Genomic DNA, 20,381 nt, shown 5'->3' with positions numbered 1-20,381 from the left:
CGCTTTGCGGCAGCCGTTGGTTGTGGCGAGGGCGGCGGGCGCGGGGCCGCCATGGAGGGCGGCGGGAACTCCAAGGGCACCGGGCTCGGCGGCCTCTTCGGCGCCGGCGGGCTCGGCTACTCGCACGCTGACCTGGCCGGGGTGCCGCGTGAGTACTGGGGCGGCCGGCGGGGCCGGCCCGGGGAGGCGGTGTTCGCGCAGCGGCCGCTGCAGGGCCGGGCGGCCGGCACCGGGAGCGGCGGCGGTGGCGGTGCCGGGATCACGCGGCCCTGAGGGCTCCGCCGCCGCCCGGCCGCGGGGGCCGCTCCCCACCGCCCGCACCTCCCGGGGTGGGCGCGGAGCTGCCAGGCCTCGGGGGGAGGGCCGCGTGCCGCGACGGGCGCTGGTCGCAGGGACAGCCTCGCCCCGGCCGCTCGCTGCCCGGAACGGGAAAGGGGAACGGGGCAGCTGCGGCCGGTGCCGCCTCTGAGGGAGTCGGGCAGCTTAACGGCACAGTGTCCCCTCCTGCCACGCACGAGAGCTGCCCGGTTTTGCCTTACAGGATGTGAATTGTTGGTGTTAAAATGTTCTGTGTTTTTCCTTTTAGTAACTGGGATGAGCCCTTTGTCACCGTATTTAAACTTGGACCCCAAGTACCTAGTGCAGGTGAGAAGGTGGCGTGCGTTTATCGTGTTGAACTCGATCTCAGTGTTTGCCATGGTTACCTCAAACCTCCTGCGGTGCTGGGCACTGTGCGCTGAAGCCTTGAACTGAAGAGCAGCGGAAAGCAACAATTTTTTCAGTATTGTCCTTAATAAACCTTGGAGTGATGTGACGTCTAGAACAAAATGAGCACTGATGATGCAGAGGATAGGTAGGGCTGTTGTGTCAATGCAAGCCAATGCTGCTCTTGCAAAGAGATCTCCCTCCCTACCTTGAGGCAGAGAGCCCAACAGCACCTCACACAAGTTCTGGCACTGCTCACACCTCCACTGAGCCCCTTCAGTCAGTAATTGCAGCCAGAATCTCTCCCCTCTTTTCAGGGATGAGTTTTCTGAACTGTGACGAGTTCCATCAGTTTACTGAGGTGTTCAGCCAAGCTCCAGATCTGATAACAGGCTTTGTCATCACAGCAGTTGCACTTTTCATATCACTGTCTCAATGTCTTTACCCAGCTGAAGGGAGACCATCATGAAGTAAAATTTCCTGGTTTATTCTATAGAATAATGTAGCTGTCATGCTTGTACATCTTAACATCAGTTGATATAAAATGAGACCATCATAAGGAAAAAAAATATTTTAAATCAAGTAATGACTTCCATTTTCATAAATATTAACTGTAGGTAAAAACGTTAATCTAACTAGTACACATGTCAATGATTTTATTTAGTTAGTGTTTTTCTACATACATGGCTGATATTATCTGAGAACATGATGTTTTCTAGAAGGAGCAGTTAAAGGTCAGCAGTTGCCTGCTAAGCTCTGTGCCTGGTTCCACGGCACCCTGGGTCACTGTTTCTTTGTAAGTGGAAGCTGTGCATGCAGTTCTGGGCCTAGAAGCTGTTGTAGTGTGGGTTACAATGTAGCATTCCCAGAAGGATAGACGACCAGGGCTGTGTCTCTGGTGGCAGTGGGTGCAGTACTGTGGCTGCTGCTGTTGAGTGGTCAGAAAGTCTAAATAATCTCAGCTTCCTTCTCCAAAAACACTCTCAAGTGGTTTTGTTCAGTTAGTAGGTTTTCTGAGAATATGTTGGTGTTAAAAATGGTATAGCAGGGATTTTGGAACAAAGTGCATACTAAGAGATTTTTAGAAACAGAGATGTTTGCTTTAAATGCAAAGGTGTTGGCATTAGTGCCATGAAACACTTCTAAAAATACTTATTGATGTAACACTAGAGGCTGCGTTGTTGTAACACTTCCCTGCCCTTCATGTTTAGCTCTAGTGTGTTGAAGTAAGAGCAAATTGCATTGAAATAAAGGGGAATTCCATTTTTCTGTACCTGAACAAGTTGCCCATACAAGCTGAGGTCTCTTCCTTAGAGAATCACAAGGTGTGGGAATGGCTCTGAGTGCCCAGCACTGACTGACCTTTCTTTTAGCAATGGGGACTGCAGTAAAGAGTCTCCACAGGTTCCTTGGGCTCTAAATACTGAAGGAAAAAGACACAGCTAATATTTCAGAATATAAGAGGTCTTCCCATAATAACCAATGGTACACTGGTACTCGTTACCTTAAACCCCACATTTTTGGTTGGTCCATGAGTGCAGGCATGGAACAAGAGGTGTTTGCAATGCTGTGCTGCCTGCAGCAGGTAACAGGTGTTATAAATGTGTGTGGCAGCCTTTGGCAGAAGCCTAGAGGATGGGCTCTGGAGGTTGCCTCTAGAAACTTAGATGTTACATGGACAAGGATTGCTTCATCTTGACTTGTGGGACAGTAGTGAAAACTGTTAGAAACTGCTAACTTGTGTAACCACTGAATTTCTCCAGCTGTCTAGTTACAAGGAAGAGAGAAACCATATTGTAGGTTCATTTTATTGATAACACTATTCACAATTTTAGGAGCTATTTTTTCTGTATTGCCTTTCACATTCAGTCAAGAGTGGGCCAGTAAAACCCCTCAAGGCATTTCCTTGAGCCTGCAGCTGTTGGAGTCATGCATCAGTTAAGCAGGGATGGATAAAACTGTGGCTAGAAAGCACAGAAGCTTAAAAGAGATCTGCTGCTTTAGCACCTTATCAACAGCAGGCATCTTCAGTGTCTGCTACTGAAGAAGTGCCTTGGCACACCTTATTTCTGCACATGTGCCAATCTCTCCAGGCCATTTCTGTAGCTTTTTAGGCCACTGATTTGCAAGAATACAAGCATGTCCCTGTGGGAGAAAGATGGACAAGTGAAACATTACCCAACCTCACATATTTCATGCCTGATCATCATTAGTTTTGAGTGTATTCCTTGCATTTTTCACATTCTTAAATAGGTCACTTAGTGCAAGGAATACTTCTTTTCATAAAAAGACAGTTTTTGTTTAGTATCAAAGTAGTGGGAAACTTAATTAATGCATTATTGTATCAGACTGGGCTGCTCAGTGAGGAAACAGTGCTATGTAATCAGACAACAGGAATGTTTTTAGAAGGCTTGTGTTGCCTGCTGCAAGATGTAATTAAGCAAATAGTCATTAAAAACAAAAACAACCAACAACCCACGCAGTATGAGTTCCTTGGCTGACTGATGTAATTTATAAAAAGTTAGCACAGCTAGGGAGAAAAAAAGCACTTAGTCAATTGAACTTTTTACAGGCCTTTTTCATGCTTAGTACTCTGTACACATGGTATATTCCATCTCTGCTACTGTGGGCAAGAATTTTCCAGAAATATTCATCCATCCTTAGTTTATTGCATGGATTGAAGAAAAAAATTAATATGGCTTACATTTTGAACTGGACTTGGAAAATACAAAAGTATTTGTTTTTGTTTTCCCTCAGGATACAGATGAGTTTATCTTGCCCACAGGAGCCAACAAAACTCGAGGCAGATTTGAGCTGGCCTTTTTTACCATTGGAGGATGTTGTATGACAGGTAGGTGGTTGTGGTTTCCATTTTTCCCAGCTGTCCAGGTAACACCTGTGCACTACAGTGATGGATGAGATTGGAAATGTCTTGTTCTGCAAGACATTGTCTGTTCTAAAGTAAAGAGATACTTGATTTTAGTTTATACACTGAATTCTAGTCTCAGGATTTGCTTCTAGTATTGTTATTCTTCTTTAAAAGTAATAACTGTTATTATTCCAACTAGGGGCAGCATTTGGTGCACTGAATGGTTTGAGACTTGGCTTGAAGGAGACACAGAATATGGCATGGTCAAAACCTAGAAATGTACAGTAAGTGTTCCATCTAAAAAAAATGTACTTCTTAGTGACAGAATTGCTTCTTCCAATTTATACAAGGTTAGATCTGAATATACTGCAAAAATAAATGTTTTGGTTTTTTTTCTTTAGTGGGGACAAATGGGAGTCAGTATTTGTCTTGATCAAGTTATTACATGTTTTTAGTTACAATGATGTTCAGTTCAACCATTTTGCTTTTTGTTTGGTCACAATTGGTGCGTCCTGTGACTTACCTTAAATATTTGAGAAATAATTACTACTTTGATGTTTACTAAAAATCTCCTTCAAAGTCAAAGCAGTTTTTATATGTAGAAGCATTCCCAGAAGCATTGCTGTTTACTTGCAGCTATTTTTTGCTGTAATTTATCTGAGCACAAGTTTCCCTTCTTTCCCAAGCTTTTCACAAGCAGGAAAAGATTCAAATGCAGAGCTGGGCCTGCCTGGATTTGCATTAGGGCTGACGTTGGTGTGTGCTGCTGAGCAGGCATTGCAGAGGAGAGCTGCTCTGGGTTATGGATCCAGGAGCACCCATGGCATTGCTGTGTTTTCACATTACCTGATTGTTCAAAAGAACACAGCAAAGACAGGAACATTTGTTTCTACAGGATGCCTCTTCTTAAAATAATGGCAGCTTAGACATAGCTATAGGAAAACCTCAGTGAGAGAGGCATTGGAAACCAGAACAGAATAACTGAGGGAAAGCATGGGAAATTCTCACTCCCAGAATACTTTGGAACAAGGGAATTTTAGAAGAGTAATTTCATATTTCCTGGTACAGTTTATATTGGCTCTGCTTCTTTTTAAATTGTTTCTATATTCATCCCTTTCTTTATCAAAATATTCACCACTATAATTATGACTCATTCATAATGCTCTGGATTAACAAAATTGTATTTTAGGGTTTGGAATGAGCAGAGTTGCAGAAAGCCATGATGATAAGCACAAACTTTGGCAGGTCAAGCCCAGGAGGTGGCAGTCAGTGCACACACTGCTCTTATCCTGGCTCTGCAAGGCAAAGGTCTGCTGAAGGTCATCACCTCCCAACAGTGCATTAGGGTCTGGTTTTCCCTCATCAGATGCAGAGAACAGACTTACTTAGCTAGATTTCTTCCAAATTTATCCTTAATGTACACATATTTATTTATTTATTAATGAAATTTAATTTTGCTGTTATTCACTTGTCATCAAATACCTTACAGTATGCCATGGTTGTTAGAATTACTGATTCTCTTATCAATTCAGAATGAATATAAAATTGAAAGGTGGGAGTTGTAATTAAGGCGAGATTATTAATTGCCTGGCTTCTTAGATTTTTTTTTTCCCTCTTGTTTCAAAATGAAATGTTCCATTATTGCTTAGTTCATTGCCTGACCATATTCAGTAATGACCTGTGTCCTAATTAAAATGATAAAAAAAGGAAAAACAATAGAAAATTAAATCAGAAGGAACATAAAGCAATTAAAGTATCGGACATTAATGTGAACTTCAGTTCCAGTGGTAGTCAGCTGTCCAGAGCAATACCATGCCTGTGGCAGTGTTACACTGCTGGGAGATAAAGATCAGTCATTTCTTCTGGCTGCTGTTGTCACCGTTCTGGAGACAGCTGGTGCCAGCCAGGAGTGGCATTGTGCTTCTCTGAGAGCGCACTAAGGGTTCTCTTTTCCTCTTTGGTGCTAGTCTGGAAGCCTACACACAGAGCAGACACACAGACACCTCTTGGCCTTTTGCTGGGTGCACAGATGGGATTGGGAGGCACTGAATCTTCCCTTCCTGACTTACTGCACTCCAGACTTGCTTTTTTGCCCACACCATTTGCTCAGGCATCCCCACACTCCCTGCCACAAGGTCCTTGTAGGGGAGCACTGAGGCTTTCTTGGAGACCTTTTACCCAGCTAAGTCTGCATAAGTGTGTCAGTTATTCCTGGAGCTGTGTGGGGTCACCATGGAAGGAAGGACAACTTGGGTTAGAAAGTCATCTGAAGGGAAGAGACTTGAGTCTTGGGGAGGGTCAAGAGAGAAAGATTTTCTTAAGACTAGACAAGACAGAATATTTGCATTCAAAAGCTTTTACTTCTTCATTGCAGTATTGTCAACCACACATATAGTGTAAACACAGAAGCCCTACTGTCATAAACACTGCCTTGATGTAAACAGAGTGCTAAAGGTTCTCATACCTCTTTAACTCCTTTACAGAATTCTAAATATGGTGACAAGGCAAGGAGCATTATGGGCTAACACTCTGGGATCACTGGGTAAGTAAATTCATTCCTTCATAGGGAAAACAACTTAAATTTGGAATTGTGGGAAAGTGTATTTATGTATTATCTGAATAAGAGTGTTTTGTAAATTTTCTTTATTAAATCCATCAGGAAAAAGTGCAGGATTTTTTCTTTGGGGGACTTGAGAGTATTTCAGTAGACATGAAAATTAAAGGCTGAAATAGGATTTACAGCATAAGGAGCCAAAAGCCTTTAATTAAAACCCAAATTTTTTACTGTATTATAAACATTATTATATTGTTTTACTGTATTAAAATTCTAGCTATATCAGAAATAACTAGAAACTACAGATAATATTTGTGTGTTAATAAATTCCAATTAAATTACAACTTAAATCAAAAAACAGAATTTTATATTTCTGAAATAACTTCATAACCTACATTGAGACTCTTTAGTCATGTGACCAACTGCCTAATGTTTGTTTCCTGTTGAAGTCAGAAAAATGTTTATGTGAGGAAGAAATGTGATAGTCAGTACAAAGGTTTATCCTTTAAACGATGGTACATTAGCAAGGAAAATCACATGTGGGACACTGACTCTAAACCTAAATGCTGCTTATAACTAATGTGGGTTAGAAAGAAAGAGAAAAGAAAATGACCAGTAGCCTGATGTATAAGGAAAAAACTTGGATGAACTGAGATTTGGGTGGGAGGGGGCTGTGAAATAAAATAACATAAGTTGCCTCAGAAAAACAAGATTATTTCATAAATGTCAGTGAAATAACTAATGGCCTAGAAATTACAATCCCCTCCCAAAATGAAAACTGATGCAGAATATTTAAAAGGAGACATCTAAAATTGATTAGATTATTTTGAAGAAAAATAATGATGGAACTTGTTGTCCTACAAAGTTGGAGTTAGCAATATTTAAATCAGAGGCTACATCATGTTACAACCCAGTCTACATCTGTTTGACTTTTGAGAAATGCAGCAAAGTGCAGGCTAAGTTGCATGGATGACATTTTATTTCAGTCATATTTCTGAAGAGCAGATTAGCTGCCATTTAATTGAGGCATTAGCTTTTGAGACATTGTATAGAGGGCATGGTTAGAGGGAAGATTCTGAGCTACAGCAAGAAAGGCATTTTTTCTATAAGCAATGCATATGTTGCCTACTAAATTTTATGGGTCATTTTCTGTTTGGATTTTTTTTTTCTTTTTTTTGTTCCAAGTCTAACAAAAACATGTCTGAGAACTGAGATGCAGGCACACTGCAGTTCAAGGTTTCATTTGAGTGACACATTAACAGGTTTTTCCAGCTGTGTTTGAAGAAAGATTACTCAAGAAAATGTTTGTGCATTCCAGTAACAAATTGTTATTTTTCTTACAAAATATGGCCTCCAAAATTACAGACTTAAGCAGAACTTTATATTTGGGATTCTGGTAGACCTCTTTCTTGTCCTAGCTACCAGAGAAATTCCTTTCAAGGAACTGAATTATTTTTGCATCTTAGTTCACCTTGTGCAGCCTTTCTGTACCTCAGAGATTATTTTTGTTCAGGAACAGAATGACAAAAATTGTCAGTCATCATAGAGGCAACATCTGTGTGGAACTGTGTGAAAAAATTATGTTGAATTCAGCTTCTCCTTCCCTCATTGCTAATCTCCTTGCTGCTAAGAAAAACTGAAATCCCCTTGCTTGTGCTGAATGGAGAATGATGCTGCTGTTAACTCATTGACATCATTGTGGTTGCTTATGAAGGATTTACTGCCTTTTAGCAGAAGGAAAGATTTCAAATTCTTGGAGGAAAAGGAACAAAATAAATGCCATTGTCTTTGTCACTTCAAAATGGTGACATACTCTACTATTCTTTGCCAGAATGAAATAGGAGTGTATCATGAGGGGTGAGGATGGGGGGGGGGGCTTTTCCTTTCATCAAAATGTATAAATGATAAATGCATCCATGCTAAAAAGCCCATGCATTTCTCTTTCCAGTCCTTTCCAGGACAGTCCCTAAACTTATCCCCAGGACAGTCCCTAAACTTATCCCAAAGAAAAGGCCCTCTAGGAATAAAGATTTCATGCACAAGCAGAGGTGAAACAGCTGTAAATGTCAAATCCCAACCATTATAATAGTCATTTTTAAAAGAAACAAAGCTCATTATACTCTAGCTCTTGGTAGCATGATCTGAATGCTGTACTTAACTCACATTTCATCACTGTCACACATGGACAGCAATTTTCTCTACCTAGAAAGTGCTGGGTTTTATGTCATCCACAGAAGATAGAATGAAACAGCCAGTACAAATTTAAACACTGAATTTTCAAACAAATTTGAACTAGCAAAATAAGCTTAAACTTCAGTCAGTACTTTATAGCACATATTGTCATGAAGAATGCTACTTTATAACCAAACTGTAGCTTAAGAAAGAAGGAATAGCTATCAGGAAGAGATTTGGAAAAGAAACACCAAAGATGGGATTTTGCAGAGGATTCCCTTCAAGTAAGCAGAAAATTTGTTCTTCAGAAGCATAGTCTAAATAGCTACACCAAGCCTGGATTCTGAGCTTTGGGCCTCAGACCATGGAAGGTTTTTTAATTTTTTTTTTCCCCTCAGCTCTACTTTACAGTGCATTTGGAGTCATCATTGAAAAGACACGAGGTGCAGAAGATGACCTGAACACCATAGCTGCTGGAACCTTGACAGGAATGCTGTACAAAAGCACTGGTAGAGTAGCAAAATATTTCTCCTTTTCCTTCTCTTGTGCTTATCCTAGTTATTAGTATTCTCATCACTTTTACTAAATACTGTCCTGCTCTCAAAATTGACAGTGTAAAAATGGCTGTTAGCTCAGTGTCCCCTAGCCCACAATGCTTTGACCCACCTAAGGCTACCTAAAGAAAACTTGCACTAAAAAAAGAAAATCCAGCTGAATTAAATTTGATTCTTTGCAACTGCACAGGACGGACAGTAACCATGAGAGCCAAATTGTGACTGTTGTACATGTATACTGAACAAACAGTCATTTATTTCCTCAGATACATGGTGAGGTTGTATAAAATACATACCCACATCATTCCTAGCCATGTTTTCAGCACTAGCAGGAATAAATGTAGTTGTTTCTCAAGTCCATGAGTGGATGCAGCAAATGGGAGCTATCTTGCAAAGTGAATGGGGACAGGGAAGGAAAACACAGAACACAGAGATTGATTGCATGAAGATCAAACTTGCTACAAGTGATCCATGTGACTGTAATTCACGTGATAGTGGTACCTGGAGCTGCAGAAACCCTACACACAGGGAAATTGATGTATTTATGAACTTATTACTTAGGTTTTCATAACTGTTGTCTTGGGGTAGGATTCTAGTCTTTGCATAGTGGTCAAAACCAACAAAAAAGGTTATTTGAGAGCAGCATGGATTTAAGGTGGGACTGCTGATGCAAACTGAATTGTTTGCAGGAGAGAGGCTCTGACCTTCATCAGCAAAATGGCTGCCAACACATGTTCCAAGCTTAACAGTTGGAGGTATATTTTTTAGAGGATTCCTGGGTATCACAGGTTGACATTAGCACATGGAAAAAAGTTTTATGTTTTAAGTTGCTCAGTAAATGTTTGGCTGCATGACTCACGTGCATTTTATGGAGGAGATAATGCAAGAACTGACCTATGTACTTCTGCATATCTAACTGGGCCTCAGTGTCTGAACAGCTGAAGGCTGTTCCTGAAGGCTTTTTTCTTTTTTCAGGGTAAAACACTTTGAGTAACTATTTTCCTAATGGCTTAGACTACCTGAAGCCACAAATAACTGGCTGGAACAGCCTTCATAAATAGGAGACTCTTAACTTTGCATGGACACATTGCTCTCCTGTAATCCATTTCTTCCTTGGGATTTCATGAGTGATATGACAGATTACTAAGAGCAGCTGGAAAGGGTAGCATACAGAAGCCTAATATTTTCTGCAGCAGTTTATTAATGAGGAGAATTGTCATCTAATACTTGAGCAGAAGCATCCCCCTTACCTTGCAGAAGAATACAGCTGGCATTATGTGTAATATTTTTTGGCACAGTGCAACCACAGATAACTACTCCAGTCACATGCACAGTCATCTGACACTACTAAGGTTTTTATTACCAGAGCACAGTGGGACATTTGTTTTGTAACACAAGATCTACAGAGCTAATGGCAGTCCTTATAAAGGCAAATGAAGTCAGTAAATCTCTATTCATTACAATATTGTATTTCAAGTGTGTGTTGTGCTTATGAACCATAGTGCAGAGAAACTGCTGCCTCTCCTATGCCAGAGCACCTTTTCTTATTCTGTATGGTAAAACTTAAAAGTTCTGCCTTTACACTGCATCAATGTACATATTTACCTTAAAACCTGGAATATTTAAACCATTTTTAAACCATGCAAAAGATCAGCAGACATCTGACACATCAAGACTGTAATAATTACCTGTGCTACATAGAATGCTCTGTGCATTTATGATGTGTTGGCAGTAAGGAAAATGTAAAAGCTGTCAAGAGCACTGAGTTATAAATCTCCATATTTCAATGTCAGATAGAAGCTCACACAAACATGCCACTGCAAATTAAGGCTGCTCTGTAGTCCACAAGGGTTGGATACAGAGTTGCAGGTAGTGCTATTCAAAGACTCAGATTTCCCACTTCCATCATTCCTGCTTTGTAAAGAGATCAGGAACAGACTTAAGAAGAAATGGGAAAATGTATGGCAGGTCTTTTACTATAACTTAATGCTCTGCCACAGCACTGAGAGAGGAATCACATCAGAATCTGTTCTGCACTGAAATACACTCCTGTGAACACTGCAAAACCTAGACTGAATCTCTGAAACCAATGATTAAGCATCTGATGAGTGGACAGGAAAAAAAAAACAGTTGGGAAGACTTTGTGAAGGCTAAGATGGTTGCCCCAAACTGGTCCCAGTTTTCACAATTTGTCCTTGTAGAAGTGTTAATCATTACCAAAATGGCAGCAGTCAAACAGAACCTGCACGTTCTGAAGCCATTGATTGTGAGCATTTTTGTGCAAGCAAAGCTATTTGACACAGCTTGTGTGGGAGAAAAGAGAGGTTTGAAAGCTCTGCAAGTGAGTTCAGTGGCAATTCAGCCCTCCCTGCATTCAGTGGCAGTGCCATCCCTCACTGAGACTCCCCCTGCAGTGACTGAGGCAGTTCAGTCCCCAGTAACAGCAGGTGAGGGCCAGGCTCCATCTCTGCATGGCTTAGGTCACCAGACACCTCTGGGGTGGGAATGGACAACTGATATGAGGAGTTTGGTAACAACTTCTGCTTCATTCATCTGACCAAAGTGATCTCCAGCTTTCACATTTGTTTAAATTTAATGCCACAATTACTGACTAGATTTTAGCCCAAATGCAGCAATAAGAGTACACATTAATTTGTTACACCAGTCTTAAAACTTCATGGGAGCAATTTTTTGAGCTCACCACTAAACTTCTACCCAGTACATTCAGTTTGGGTAACAGTTAGAAGAAAACTCTTTGGGTTCCTCTGCCAGTGGCATATGCAATAGAAATGTTACAGCAACTCAGTCAATTCAAGTTTTGCTAAAAGGGGGTCTGATATTCTAAGTCCACAAGGATGGCTTTTCCATTTAATAAGATACTATTTATTCTTTAATTTTAAGCAAATGCAGAAATTAGTATCTGTTATGCCATGTTTTTTCTGATAAATGTTACAAAGGACAAACATATCTTAAAGCCAATGTTCGGCCTCCTTTCATGTGCTTTCAACCTCTTTTCTAAACTCACCATCTTTATTTGGTTTTCTTATCATTGTATTAGTCATAAAAGCAGCAAACCACCAAACAGAAACGATTGTCACTGTGCAGTATGTCACTGTTACACCCTCCCACCATGAAAATGCATGGCTCCAGTTGTCACAAAGGTGCAGCTGGCTGAGGCTCCTGCACTCCTCCCCAGGCATGCAGATTGATCACTCAGGAAAAGATGAACTAGCTGGGACTTTGGCCTGACCCACTGTGACAGCAATTAATTTCTCACTGGAATTCCTGACAGACTTCAGTAAGCAAAAAAGTTAGCCAACCTTTGCCTCTTATCTGAGGGTTACACAGGTTGTAGATGTTCTTTTTCTTGGATTTTTTTTTCCTCTCTTGAGGTTAAGGGTAACAGCACCAAAAGTAAACTAATTCTTTGGACAAACTAAATTTACTTTTGTGCAGTAGGAACCCGATCCTAGCTACAGCATCTCATGCCATTGGAACAATAGATGTTAACATGATTTGGTGTGTCTGGAAAGACAGGAACTGCATGCTAGCAATAGCTGAAGGTAGCAGTTGTCATTTTAAGGCCTCAGAACACAACCCTGAAAAGCCAATATGTTATGAATTAGGAAGGGCTGAATGGTTTATTGCCAGCAGTAGGATCTGGTGGGAGCTAAAGATCAGTTTTGTGACATCCTGTGGGCAGTTAAGGGCAGCTGTGTTAGCTGACAGCTTCTTGAGCTATAAAAAGCCTGTTCTCTGAGCCCAGTCCATGTTTTCCTTTGGGCCAGACAAGGCTGTTTTCTCATTTCTCTTGGCTGGAGAGAGGGAAGAGCTTTTTGGGGACTGCTGTAGGTACAGTCTAGGACATCTTACTTTTCTGCAGTATTTGGGAAAAAGTTAAGAACTTGCTTGTCATCCCTTAAGTTAAGGGCTGTGAGACATTTTGAAAATTTAAGAACCCCTTTTAACATAACATGTCTATAGGATTATCAATCAAATGATGTTTAGAGAAAGGATTTTTTTAAAATCTGAAATAAGGAAGAGGTTAGGACAATGTACAAGCAGCAGTACAAGTAACAGCTTGTTGAGGCTTTCTTAGTTATTGAGGACTGATGTCTAAGAGTATGTGTGGCCCCTGAAAGCAGTGCTGCCCAGCCCTGGCAGCCAGGAGCAGTGGACTCAGAGCTGCAGGGGTCTGCAGAGTTTGCAGGTGCCATTCATCTACAGTAGCTGAAGTAGCCTCCCGTCAGCCAGCTGCTGCTGCTTTCACTCAGTGAGAATACAGCAAATTTTAATCATGTTTGCAAAGGAATTGCAACAGCTCTAGTACTTCCAAACCAGTAAGTTAAATTGTAGATTCCTACTGTTTTTTCTAATTTAGCCTTCATACCACAATAACTACAGGAAATGTTCCCTCTTTCAAGCTTTGTTGTTTCTGTATTCTAAGCACAATATTGCCTTAGCTGCAGCAATATGAAAATGGAAGATGCTTTTCTGGAATATATCTTGCTTCCAAATAGAACTTTATCAGTTTCCTCAGTAATTTCTGTATCCACAGACCTCCCCACTACTTACAAGATTTCATGAAATGAACCCCATGGAGCAACAGGAGGAAATTCTTGATACTTTCTAATGACATCAGGCCACCCACAAGGTTCAAGCAAATGACTGCTTGATGGTTCAGATGGTCTGATTATTTGAGTTTGAATTTGGAGCAAAACTGAGATTGCCTTGGACACTTGAATTGAGCCCTTTAAACCACTTAAAATTATTTTTGTTCCTGAAGGCCTGGCAGGAAGAGAAGCTGTTTTCATTCAGAGTATCCAAGAGAGATTGAAAGATGGAAAACTAATCACAATTTAAAGATTATTCTTCTATTGTCTGGCATAAATGGGTCTGAGGTTTTGGTGAAGGTATTTGTAATGCTTGCTATTGGATGGTTCTTGCTTTAAACATTCCAGGAACTATTCCAGGACATTGGAGTAACATTCTGAAAATAGAGACATTAAGGTTCTAATGGTTCTAACCGTGGTTCCCTCATGGTTTTACCTACTGGACAGGTGCAGCTCAGTGTTAGGAGTGGCTCCTGCAGTGCTGTTGGAATGCAATGTGTGCCATGGCACAGTGTAACCTGGAACCTATTGAAATCCACAGAGGAGGGACAGTACTTGGAGGTGAAAGAGTGCAGCAGCTGAAGGCAGAGAACTAATTTCCTATTTAGGGAGCATCAGATGTACCTTTGGACAGCCACAGCAGTTCTCAACTCTTGTGCAAGGTGCCTGATCTCTGAATTCCAGAAGTGTCTGTCAGCTGGAACCCTTATCTTACTGGGACATGCAAGATTAGGGGCTCAGGGCCATGTTTCAGCAGGGCTTGTCAGGGCAGACTCAGTATCAAAGGCTTGCACAGAGTGATTGCAGAGGAGGGGTGGGATCGTGTTCTATCATGCAAACACAGCTGGGATGGGAGTGGAGAGTTTCTTTTTCATTTTTGTTAACAAGGTAATTTTCTCAGAGGCCCTAAGATTTTCTGCCCAGCAGCAGGGCTGTGTTCTAAAGTGCATTACTGTTTGAAGTCTGCCACATATTTACTCAAAGGTAGTTCAGAAATCAGGAGCAACTGCTACCAAAAAAAATCCAAAAACCCCCCACATTTTGTAGCAGAAGCATAGTATAGGAACACTGGTAAAGGAACACTTCTTGCACGTTTTCCTGGATATTTTCTCTCTCAGTCATGCCCCTATACCAACTGCACAAGTTTAGTACCCTGTTCATGAAACATCTCCAGGAATGTCCCTAAGTATCTGCAGGCCTGCAGATGGCCTTAGGCCCTGTGGTGAACTTCTGACAATGGGTTCAGAGCTGCCATCCTTCCCTGGCTGGCTCAGCACATGACAACACCAATATTTGCTGCAGTAGGAGCAGCACATCTAAAGTCTTCATACATGGATGCTAGAAGGCAGCTCAGTGACCCAAATGTAGGGTGTCACCTTTCTTGTACAGCCCTGACTTCACAGAATCTGCAGCCAGATCAGATCATCATCCTTCCCCTGCCTGTTCTTGCATAGGAATAACAGGATTTTAAAGGGAAAGGAGAGGAATTGAACCTGGGGGGTAAGGAAAGAGCCTACAGGAATAGTCATAGTTCTGCAGTGCATCACATTCTGTGGGGATGTTCCACATTTCCTGGTACACCTGATGCTCATGAGCCCCCTTTGGGGGTTCCTGCTGTGATCTCTTGAATCCCAATTTGAACAGCAGAAAATTGGGCTCTAATGTTGTATTCATTTACCCCAGCAGGAATGAAGAGTCAGTTCTTTAGAGATTATCTCAAATACTTGTTTTGCACAAAGTGTCCTTTAAATTTCACCTGTGGCTTTTTGCCAGACACTGCTTGCACATGGTTAGTTTTGTGTACCCAGCTGCAAGCCCTTTTTATGAAAAGCTTTTTGTGCAACAAATTCAGGATCAATTAGCAAACAGAACATCTACATTTGCTTTCCTAAATGCTGATTTAGGCACATAAATCATACTCAGTAGGGCTTTTCTTACAGCTATTGAATTCCCAACAGTTACAGCAATTAGTTCTCAGCCTTATACCCTAAAAAACCTCTCAAATTGTCACAGCTGGTCTGGCAATGCAGTTTCTAGAAACTATGGCTAGACATGTCTTCTAATACCAAGTCCCACTTCTGCAGCTTCTTGGTTTCATTGCATGCCTGGGCAGTACAGGGAGGTTTAACAACTCCAGTGAAACCCATTTAACCTTGCAGCACAGTGTCAGTCTAGCTGATGCCAACAGCTTGTTGCCTCACTAAAAGCCTAAAGGCAATTCTGTGAGACAGCTTTATGACCCATAATGGAAGGGGGAAAAAATCCAAGCACAATCTCTCTGATTGCTGAGGTATGTTTGTTTTCAGGTTTGAGGAACCCGAACTGCCCTGCCAGTTCCTCCAATAAAGCAGGCAGGGTTTTTTATCTTGATGTCAGCAAAACTGGCCTTGTTCTATACACTGTACACATTATCTAGCTTGGTTCAGCTGCAATGATAAACATTGCAGAACCAAACTCTCTGAAGTTTTCCTAGCACTGAGGGTCATACTCCCAGGTGCTCTGTGCATTTATAGAGCATTCTGGGAGCTCTGCTGAGGCACAGAAGGGTTTTGCTGTTTAGTAAAAGCAGCAGAAGTCTCTTCTTGTGCCCCTGTACACCCCAGTCCTCGTGGATGGAGTGGACACAGGATGGCACCTGACTCCCAGCTCCAGCCAGGTGCACTACCTGCAGGCAGTAGCCAAACTTGCCCTGTATTTCTGCCTTACACTAACGTGCTCACCAGCACCTTGAGACTTTATTCACCTGTGTGACTCAGTTTTTACCATTGCAAGGTGATAATTCTGATTATTAATGAAAGAATAAAGGAAGCTGTTCAAGTACACCATAGTAAATACTTGCCAGCTAATCCCTTTCATCTACTTCCTACTTTTTAATTGAAAAGTTTTAAAATTCCAAAGACACAGAAGCAGTAATAGGTTTTGCATGATGGCCCTAATGAATCTCTGGAATCCAGTGTCATACCCATATCAGCTGTTGTTTTGTTCACTTATTTCCCTTCTGCTCTCATTCTGCCCAGAGCTAATTATCATAATTGAAAACCTGGAGATTTTGTAACCGGAGGAGAGCATGTCTATCTGTAAAAACAAATGTAATAAAGACAGATAGAATAGTAGGACTTGGGAAAAGCCACCTTGGCTTCCAGTGCTCTGTAGTGATTCCCTGAAGCAGTGGTGCTAACACAGCCTGAGAGGAAGCTGTTCCAGCAGAATTAGTGTCAGGATCAGGAGTGAGTGACCATGAGCCTGGCAGCAGGTTTGAGAGGAAGGTACAAAAAGCACAGGGACCCTTACTGGAGAGTTACTCTAGAAAGAACTGTTCATTGAGATGCCTCTGGATTTAAACAGCTTCTTGGCAGTTGCTGTGCACTGCCCATTCCCTGACAGTAAGCTAACGAGCTGCCATTGTTTGTTCTTGCAGGCGGAGTGCGCGGGATTGCGCGAGGCGGGATCGCAGGCCTGACGCTGACCGGCCTCTACGCCCTGTACAACAACTGGGAGCACATGAAGGGCTCCCTAGCCCGGCAGTCCCTGTGAGCAGGGCACAGGACACGCTTGCTTAGTCACCAATCAAATCAGTTGTGAGATCTATCTGGTGCCCCTTGCTATTTTATTTACAATTAGTGTGAAACTGATGGAAGCTGTGCTGGGAGGAACCTCTTGACACCGTGTAGCTGGACTGGCCCTTCCTGCCAGCCAGTTGCTGGAGAGGCAGCAATATTTGTTGGACCTGCAAGTGACCAGAGTGGCCACCGAGACAGTGTCTCCTGGCCAGAGCTGCCAGGCATGCTGGGCCCCCATAGCTGATCCTGCTCACTGCCAGGTTGGCTGGGTCCTGTAAGGGCTGTGTCCATGGAGCAGTCCCTGCAGTCCCAGCAGCACAGCCCCAGTAGCCATGGCACAGGCAGGGCTTGCTATTCTGACAGCACAAGACAAGCTAGCAAAAGGGACATCATCAGAATAAAAAGGGTGGTACTTACTCAAACCCATTTCTATCCTTTGCTCTTCCTGCCACAAAAGCATTCTGCATCCAGTGACCTACCTATGAATTCATTTTAAAGGACCTGTATGATGAAATCCTGGGGGAATTGGTGGGTGAGGGGAAGTGCACAAGCAGGCTGATGATCTCCTGATGATGTTACAGTAAGGCATAGCAGGGCTTGACTTCACTCCCTTTTTTGCTCTAACAAATTGGTTGTTTATGGATGAAATACAGTTGCTGTTGCAGAGCAGCTGCCAGTGGATTATCAAAACATTTGGGTGCTCCAGTATCCCAGAACTCATTTAGCCAACAATTAGAAACCAAACAGTATAAAGACTGCACTCATTACCTCTTATAGGACTTTTAATTAGCAAAAAACTTTTTGTCTGAAGTACCATATATAGGTTATTGGCAGAACAAAGACTGTGATGAACCTACATGTTCTCCTACAGTGTTAAATTTAAACCATGTACCAAGTATCATTTGCAGATAAATTAAACGGTAAGTTGGGAATTAGTTCAGTAATTAGAGTTACTGTGTAACAACTCATTCCTTACACATTTAAATAATTAAACATTAAACTTATTGAAAAGGTCTGAAGACAAAGATGGCAGAGCAAGGGAAAAACAGGAAACTTACTGGTCAGCAAACAGTATAATGCAAACCAAGTTTACATTTGAGTTTTTGCTACTGAAACAGCTCTTAATACATTGCATACACCAAAATTAAACCAACAAAAGCAGTAAAGGGAAGGTGGTAGCTCTTACCTTCTCTCAAGAAGAAATGCCCCTTTGCTGTGAAACCTCATTGGTAGCAAATAACCACTGAGACCAGCTTTTTATAGAGCAAGTGCTCCAGCTAACGAGCCATCCCAGGTGAACTCAATTTGCTTTGCTTGGCTACCAGGTCACATTAGTTGCTTTATGCCAGCACTTAACATGGCATAAAGGAAGCAGCCTTTTCTCACCCCCTGTGTCAATGCTGCTGCTGTTAAGCCTTATGTTCCACAATTTCATAGTGCTCTGCATGTTGTTATTGTGATGTGAGAGCTGGACTTCCTTCCTAGCATGCATTTCTTGAGGGCTGTACCACCAAAGAAACTGTTCCCCCACTTCCAGGCTGCAGAGGGGTGATGTGGGCTTCATCTGCACAGCACTGTCACATGGGACATCAGGAAAACAGGTGCACTTTCTTCTGAGCTTTTTCTCTCCCCACTGGCATCAGTGAGTTCCTCCCCTGCATGTTTCCTGGTCACCATTGGTTGGACTTGTGTTCCTGCACTCTTCACCATGCTGGGTGAAGGATTGAGAACTGCTTTGGGGGTTGATGGGGAGCAGGGGTGGCTTTTTAAATGGCAGGAACTCTGCAATGTATCTTAAGTTTTCTTAAGATTTTTCAGGGCTAAAATGTGACCCAGGGCTAAGATGTCTGCCCTGATTGAAATGGGTAAACAATGAAACTTAACAAATGTATTTCCTTCTTCAAGTGCACTGGAGATAATACAGAAACAAGCATTTTCAAGTTCATAGTTAGCACAGCCTTAAGGCTAGGCTGACTCTTGAACAACTTAGCATGTTATCTGGTCTGCAGTGTGCTCACATTTCCTGGAATTACTCACTTCAAGGGCAGAGCTGAGAGGATTTTTCTGAAATAGCTGTGTTACAGCTCTTAAAAGTTTTGGTTCATCATCCGTTTGTATATGGAGTAATCTGTAGCTTGAGCTATGAAACACAAGCAGCACAGAGGCAGCAGTGAGGGAGGTGAATTGTACAATACAATACAGAGAATGTGTTTACAATATTCTGTGTCATGACATACTGCATTCACAATTTACTGCAAATCGGTATAAAGTTGCTACTTTAAATTGTGACCAAAAATATATCCAAGTTCAGTAGGAATAAAAGGATGTAAAATCAAGTTGAAAGCAGAATTTGGCTCAAGTTAGAGCCCTCACATGCAGTGTTACATAAATGTGAGCATGGGAGACCTTGACTGTCTTGGAAGAGGGGGGCTTTGGTGCCAGTTGTGGTATCTGCTGATAGATCCAAGGCAGCTTTGCTGTGGCACCAAGTGAGGGAGCTGAGACAGCAGGTGTAATGGAAGGGGTTTGAGGCTTGTGAAGCTGGTTCTGGTTAGTCTTTGGAACAGAAAGGCAAATCCACTTACACCATTCCCTGTCAGCAAGTGACTTCTCTTAGGGTTGGAGGAATTTGTTGAACAATCACTACTTAGGTTGGGAGTCTCTGGGCACCCTGATGCAGAAGCAGCTTCTGAAAACAGGAGGCAAATATGTGTTAGGGCAGAAAAACTATCCTGTGTTCATGGTCTGTTTCCTGTGATCTAATTGGGACTTCAGAAGGAGGGGGGAAATCCTTTTGTGTGCTTTACCAGAAGGTTACCCCTGCACTTAATAAATTCTAGATAGGAAACTGGAATGTTTTAAGTGGAGCTTTGTGCACTCTGTGGGTATTGGTCTGTGCTGTTCAATACCAGCCAGTGCAGGGACACCAGAGGCTACCCCAGCCCTTTTTGGGACTTCCCCAGCATGGGTAATGCCTGCTCTGTGTTCCTCACAGGTATTTCCCCCTCTCTCCCTGCCCTGTAGGAACAGCTGCCCCACTGACTCCATGGGTGCTCTGAGGACAAGGAGTCGAAGGGGCTGATGCCCCAGGAGCCTGTGGCACCCTGCTTCAGGGAGGTGTGGGAGGGAAGGAAACATTCCTCAGTACAGGGTATCAATCTCATAGCTCACCTTGTTCAAAGAAAGGTCTCCAGCCAGTTGAGAATCCACGAATAGCATTTTTCACTTCCTGCCACTAAGTCCTTCTTGTTTTGGGATCATTTTGAAGTACTTTTCCCTGCCCTTGAAAGCTCAACATTCAGGATACACATTCAGGAGTTCTGCATGTGACTAGTTCCAACAAAGAACTTCCAG

General features: G+C 42.3%; 1 protein-coding gene and 1 non-coding gene across 2 annotated transcripts; both read left to right on the top strand.

Annotated features, from left to right (window-relative positions):
• The first annotated feature begins 8 nt into the window (after positions 1-8).
• On the top strand, positions 9-19,371 carry LOC131086590 (mitochondrial import inner membrane translocase subunit Tim23). The gene is made up of 7 exons (XM_058029675.1): positions 9-148; positions 587-645; positions 3,463-3,556; positions 3,774-3,858; positions 6,058-6,116; positions 8,699-8,809; positions 16,886-19,371. The coding sequence occupies exons 1-7, from the start codon at positions 52-54 to the stop codon at positions 16,999-17,001; spliced, it is 621 nt and encodes a 206-aa protein (XP_057885658.1). The 5' UTR covers positions 9-51; the 3' UTR covers positions 17,002-19,371.
• LOC131086631 (small nucleolar RNA SNORA74) lies at positions 5,355-5,557 on the top strand. Its single transcript, XR_009114773.1, has one exon. It is a non-coding gene; the product is annotated as a small nucleolar RNA SNORA74 (small nucleolar RNA).
• Positions 19,372-20,381: the final 1,010 nt, after the last annotated feature.

The sequence above is a fragment of the Melospiza georgiana genome, chromosome 8, assembly GCF_028018845.1.
Source record: "Melospiza georgiana isolate bMelGeo1 chromosome 8, bMelGeo1.pri, whole genome shotgun sequence".
Lineage (NCBI taxonomy): Eukaryota > Metazoa > Chordata > Aves > Passeriformes > Passerellidae > Melospiza > Melospiza georgiana.
The sequence above is the reverse complement of the archived record's forward strand: the minus strand, read 5'-3'. Positions and strand labels throughout refer to the sequence as shown.